The sequence below is a fragment of the Oncorhynchus masou genome, unplaced genomic scaffold, assembly GCF_036934945.1.
Source record: "Oncorhynchus masou masou isolate Uvic2021 unplaced genomic scaffold, UVic_Omas_1.1 unplaced_scaffold_1147, whole genome shotgun sequence".
Lineage (NCBI taxonomy): Eukaryota > Metazoa > Chordata > Actinopteri > Salmoniformes > Salmonidae > Oncorhynchus > Oncorhynchus masou.
In genome coordinates, this window is record NW_027001217.1 from 88,636 (window position 1) to 95,000 (window position 6,365).

At 52.3% G+C, this 6,365-nt stretch overlaps 1 protein-coding gene across 1 annotated transcript in view; it reads right to left on the reverse strand.

The window, feature by feature from the left end:
* Nucleotides 1–4,450: 4,450 nt before the first annotated feature.
* Nucleotides 4,451–6,365, reverse strand: part of LOC135529365 (basic proline-rich protein-like) — a 13,566-nt gene continuing 11,651 nt past the window's right edge. The window contains exons 4-6 of the mRNA XM_064958141.1: nucleotides 5,667–6,365; nucleotides 4,830–5,577; nucleotides 4,451–4,653 (exon numbers count right to left, since the gene is read on the reverse strand). The exon at nucleotides 5,667–6,365 is cut by the window's right edge and continues 138 nt beyond it. Coding sequence (XP_064814213.1) covers nucleotides 4,451–4,653; nucleotides 4,830–5,577; nucleotides 5,667–6,365 — 1,650 coding nt within the window. The remainder of the gene's footprint in view (nucleotides 4,654–4,829; nucleotides 5,578–5,666) is intronic.

A 6,365-nucleotide genomic window follows, 5' to 3' on the forward strand; every position in this document is an offset into this window, starting at 1 on the left:
TTTGTCTTGTTGAAGCAGAGGGTGCCGTGTTTCCCCACGGATCCCTGTATTCAAGAGGTTTGTCTTGTTGAAGCAGAGGGTGCCGTGTTTCCCCACAGATCCCTGTATTCAAGAGGTTTGTCTTGTTGAAGCAGACGGTGCCGTGTTTCCCCACAGATCCCTGTATTCAAGAGGTTTGTCTTGTTGAAGCAGAGGGTGCCGTGTTTCCCCACAGATCCCTGTGTTCAAGAGGTTTGTCTTGTTGAAGCAGGCGGTGCCGTGTTTCCCCAGAGATCCCTGTATTCCAGAGGTTTGTCTTGTTGAAGCAGGCGGTGCCGTGTGGGCAGTGTGCACCGTCCAAACTTCACTTTATCAATGAGACACAGACCACTAGATATATATTCTACACTAGATATTCAGGTTCAGTACATTCTACACTAGATATTGACGGGGACGATGGAAGAGTCTGCTATCTGAGACCCAGGTAATAAGACGTTTTGAAGCGATCCGTCCCAAAATGGCAGCCTTGTTCCCTACATAGTGCACTGCTTTAGACCAAATAAATACAGCACGGGCCTTTGTGAAAAGTAGTGCACTATATATATGAAAAGGGTGTCATTTGGGACAAAAAAAGATGCTTCGGTATCTTGACTTGGCAAACTTCTGATCAGCATCCATTCAACTCCCCCAACTCTGAGGCCAATTGTCCATCTCGATATGAGGCCAATTCTCCATCTCGGTATGAGGCCAATTCTCCATCTCGATGTGAGGCCAATTCTCCATCTCGGTATGAGGTCAATGCTCCATCTCGATATGAGGCCAATTCTTCATCTCGGTATGAGGCCAATTCTTCATCTCGGTATGAGGCCAATTCTCCATCTCGGTATGAGGCCAATGCTCCATCTCGGTATGAGGCCAATGCTCCATCTCGATATGAGGCCAATTCTTCATCTCGGTATGAGGCCAATTCTCCATCTCGGTATGAGGCCAATTCTCCATCTCGGTATGAGGCCAATTCTGCATCTCGGTGTGAGGCCAATTCCCCATCTCGGTATGAGGCCAATTCTCCATCTCGGTATGAGGCCAATTCTCCATCTCGGTGTGAGGCCAATTCTCCATCTCGGTGTGAGGCCAATTCTCCATCTCGGTGTGAGGCCAATTCTCCATCTCGGTGTGAGGCCAATTCTCCATCTCGGTGTGAGGCCAATTCTGCATCTCGGTGTGAGGCCAATTCTCCATCTCGGTGTGAGGCCAATTCTCCATCTCGGTATGAGGCCAATTCTCCATCTCGGTATGAGGCCAATTCTCCATCTCGGTATGAGGCCAATTCTCCATCTCGGTATGAGGCCAATTCTCCATCTCGGTGTGAGGCCAATTCTCCATCTCGGTGTGAGGCCAATTCTCCATCTCGGTGTGAGGCCAATTCTCCATCTCGGTATGAGGCCAATTCTCCATCTCGGTATGAGGCCAATTCCCCATCTCGGTATGAGGCCAATTCTCCATCTCGGTATGAGGCCAATTCTCCATCTCGGTATGAGGCCAATTCTCCATCTCGGTATGAGGCCAATTCTCCATCTCGGTATGAGGCCAATTCTCCATCTCGGTATGAGGCCAATTGTCCATCTCGGTATGAGGCCAATTCTCCATCTCGGTGTGAGGCCAATTCTCCATCTCGGTGTGAGGCCAATTCTCCATCTCGGTGTGAGGCCAATTCTCCATCTCGGTATGAGGCCAATTCTCCATCTCGGTGTGAGGCCAATTCTCCATCTCGGTGTGAGGCCAATTCTCCATCTCGGTGTGAGGCCAATTCTCCATCTCGGTGTGAGGCCAATTCTCCATCTCGGTATGAGGCCAATTCTCCATCTCGATATGCGGCCACTTCTCCATCTCAATCTCCACACACACACAAGAGGGAGTAGAGGGAAGGAGGGATAGAGGGAGTAGAGGGAAGGAGGGATAGAGGGAGTAGAGGGAGTAGAGGGAAGGAGGGATAGAGGAACTAGAGGGAGTAGAGGGAAGGAGGGATAGAGGGAGTAGAGGGAAGGAGGAATAGAGGGAGTAGAGGGAAGGAGGGATAGAGGGAGTAGAGAGAAGGAAGGATAGTGGGAGTAGTGGGAAGGGGGGATAGAGGGAGTAGAGAGAAGGATGGATATAGGGAGTAGAGAGAAGGAGGGATAGAGGGAGTAGAGAGAGTAGAGGGAAGGAGGGATAGAGGGAAGGAGGGATATAGGGAGTAGAGAGAAGGAGGGATAGAGGAAGTAGAGGGAAGGATGGATAGAGGGAGTAGAGGGAAGGAGGGATAGAGGGAGAGCTATTTACTAATTTACTCTTTGAAAGAGAGACTGAAGACAAATGCCATTTACCACAACAAACGGATTCAAACGACGGTCACCCATTAAGTAGGAAATGGCCAGAAGATTACCCCAACGTCATCAAGTCTGTTATATTTGTTAGAGGTAGGAAGTGGGTGGATGGGAGGGGTGTGGGTAACCAGGAGGATTAGCAACAACAACCACGTAAGCAAGGACTACAGACCTGAGTAATCACAATGTTTTCACCAATAGCTTGATTTGAATAATTTCTTATTGTAACAGCAAAGTATGTTTTTAAGAAGTATTGTTTATAATAATGTTAAAAAAACAATAAACAAAAGGCAATTAAGGAGTTTTTATTTTTTTTATTTCATTTTAGCAACAACCATCAGTTTTATAAAACTTGGCATGTTATGAGAAAAGTGGGGGCTTAGGGTTAAACACCTGCTGGATAACAACAGAGGAAATGCCAGACTGAAGTCGCATTTACGAGAAGTAAATGTGAAGCAACAAACATCTTGGTTTTTGTTTTCCATCTTTGTTCTTGATTGGAAACAGACAACCGAACTAGCCTACGTCGGTATGTTATATTGCCCAACTCAAACATGATGTGTTTTATTTGACACGACTGTGAGGATTTTATTTGAGGATATTTTTCCTTCCAAGTCAGAGATAAGAGGCCATACCAAGTCAGAGCTAAGAGGTCATACCAAGTCAGAGATAAGAGGCCATACCAAGTCAGAGCTAAGAGGTCATACCAAGTCAGAGATAAGAGGCCATACCAAGTCAGAGATAAGAGGCCATACCAAGTCAGAGATAAGAGGCCATACCAAGTCAGAGATAAGAGGCCATACCAAGTCAGAGCTAAGAGGCCATACCAAGTCAGAGATAAGAGGCCATACCAAGTCAGAGATAAGAGGTCATACCAAGTCAGAGATAAGAGGCCATACCAAGTCAGAGATAAGAGGCCATACCAAGTCAGAGATAAGAGGCCATACCAAGTCAGAGATAAGAGGTCATACCAAGTCAGGGATAAGAGGCCATACCAAGTCACCAGCGGCAGCAACACACTCTGTAGATCTCTTGTCTGAAAGCCAGTCCGTAGAGGAGATGGTACTGTTGGGTGTTTCTATCTGTGTATTGCAGGTATATGTATATACTCTTTGTGACTGTAAATGTTCTTTGTGTGGTTCAGTTCATTGGTTCGTTGACAGTGCAAAGTATTTCCTGTTTGGTTTTTTTGGGTGGGGGGGGCAATAACACATTCTGTGGACAGTTCATTTCTCTTTCCTTTGCTGGAAGACCCATGGTCGATACATACCAGGTATGTGGACTCCAGTCACATGACGTCGACTCAACCCTACTTGATGTAACATAAGCGTTCCACAGGGATGCTGGCCCATGTTGACTCCAATGATTCTCAAAGTTGTGTCAAGTTGGCTGGATGTCCTTTGGGTGGTGGACCATTCTTGATACACACAGAAAACTGTTGAGGGTGAAAAAAAACAGCAGCGTTGCAGTTCTTGACTCAAGATGGTGCCCTTTGCACCTACTACCATACACCGTTCAATGACACTTGCATATTTTGTCTTGAGAGGCAGGGAGGTGGGCAGGGAGAGTAGGCCTAGAGGCCTGGAGGTCTGGAGCTCCAGCGAGTAAGCTATTCTCTCTCAGGCCCAGGGAGAGAGAGCAGGGAGGTGGGCAGGGAGAGTAGGCCTAGAGGCCTGGAGGTCTGGAGCTCCAGGGAATAAGCTATTCTCTCTCAGGCCCAGGGAGAGAGCAGGGAGGCGGGCAGGGAGTGTAGGCCTAGAGGCCTGGAGGTCTGGAGCTCCAGAGAGGGTCTGACCCTGATGTTATCAAGATATGAACCCTAGTTTCACAGGCTGCAGAGACCTAGCTGGCTAATGGAAACCAGACGCTAGAAAACTTCCAACACACACAAACACACGATATACATGATGTCTGGGCATGGTACAGGAGGAGGACTTGATTTGAAAGGAGGGGGTATGGGACGCCATGTAATTCCCCAAAGGATCTGTGCTGCATTAAGCAGCGATCTGGGTCTCTGTGTCTCTGCGTCTCTGCGTCTCTGGGTCTCTGGGTCTCTGGGTCTCTGCGTCTCTGGGTCTCTGGGTCTCTGGGTCTCTGCGTCTCTGCGTCTATGTGTCTCTACGTCTCTGCGTCTCTGAGTCATCTGAGTCTCTGAGTCTCTGAGTCTCTGAGTCTCTGAGTCTCTGGGTCTCTGGGTCTCTGCGTCTCTGAGTCATCTGAGTCTCTGGGTCTCTGGGTCTCTGGGTCTCTGAGTCGTCTGGGTCACTGGGTCTCTGCGTCTCTGGGTCTCTGGGTCTCTGAGTCTCTGAGTCTCTTGATGTAGATGTAGTTTATTTTGAAGGGATCAGTGTCAGTCCTCCTGCTGGGCTGAGAGACATGTACACTGAGGAGGAGAGTAGAGGAAGAGGAGAAGGTAGAGGAAGAGGAGAAGGTAGAGGAAGAGGAGAAGGTAGAGGAAGAGGAGAAGGTAGAGGTTGAGGTGCATACATCCCGTCTCTGGGGATCTGGGGTACTGGGGATGGGGACTGGGGATCTGGGGATCTGGGGCTGGGGATCTGGGAATGGGGATCTGGGAATGGGGATCTGGGGATCTGGGGATGGGGATCTGAGGATCTGGGAATGGGGATCTGGGGATCTGGGGATGGGGACTGGGGATGGGGACTGGGGATCTGGGGATCTGGGGATCTGGGGATCTGGGAATGGGGATCTGAGGATCTGGGGATGGGGACTGGGGATGGGGACTGGGGATCTGGGGATCTGGGGATCTGGGGATCTGGGAATGGGGATCTGAGGATCTGGGGATGGGGACTGGGGATGGGGACTGGGGATCTGGGGATCTGGGGATCTGGGGATCTGGGAATGGGGATCTGAGGATCTGGGGATGGGGACTGGGGATGGGGACTGGGGATCTGGGGATCTGGGGCTGGGGATCTGGGGATCTGGGGCTGGGGAACTGAGGATCTGGGGATGGGGATCTGGGGATCTGGGGCTGGGGATCTGGGGATCTGGGGAACTGGGGAACTGGGAACTGGGGATCTGGGGATCTGGGGATCTGGGGCTGGGGATCTGGGGATCTGCGGATCTGGGGATGGGGACTGGGGATCTGCGGATCTGGGGATGGGGACTGGGGATCTGGGGATCTGGGGAACTGGGGATCTGGGGATCTGGGGATGGGGACTGGGGAACTGGGGATCTGGGGCTGGGGATCTGGGGATGGGGATCTGGGGCTGGGGATCTGGGGATGGGGATCTGGGGATCTGGGGATGGGGACTGGGGAACTGGGGATCTGGGGATGGGGACTGGGGATCTGGGGATCTGGGGAACTGGGGATCTGGGGATCTGGGGATGGGGACTGGGGAACTGGGGATCTGGGGCTGGGGATCTGGGGATGGGGATCTGGGGCTGGGGATCTGGGGATGGGGATCTGGGAATGGGGATCTGGGGCTGGGGATCTGGGAATGGGGATCTGGGGCTGGGGAACTGGGGCTGGGGATCTGGGGCTGGGGATCTGGGGCTGGGGAACTGGGGATCTTGGGCTGGGGATCTGGGGATCTGGGGGATTGAGGTTGGGGATCTGGTGCTGGGGATCTGGGGATCTGGGGATCTGGGGCTGGGGAACTGGGGATCTGGGGATCTGGGGCTGGGGATCTGGGGCTGGGGATCTGGGGCTGGGGAACTGGGGATCTTGGGCTGGGGATCTGGGGATCTGGGGGATTGAGGTTGGGGATCTGGTGCTGGGGATCTGGGGATCTGGGGATCTGGGGCTGGGGAACTGGGGATCTGGGGCTGGGGAACTGGGGATCTGGGGCTGGGGATCTGGGGATCTGGGGGATTGAGGTTGGGGATCTGGTGCTGGGGATCTGGGGATCTGGGGATCTGGGGCTGGGGAACTGGGGATCTGGGGATCTGGGGCTGGGGATCTGGGGATGGGGATCTGGGGCTGGGGATCTGGGAATGGGGATCTGGGGCTGGGGATCTGGGAATGGGGATCTGGGGCTGGGGAACTGGGGATGGGGACTGGGG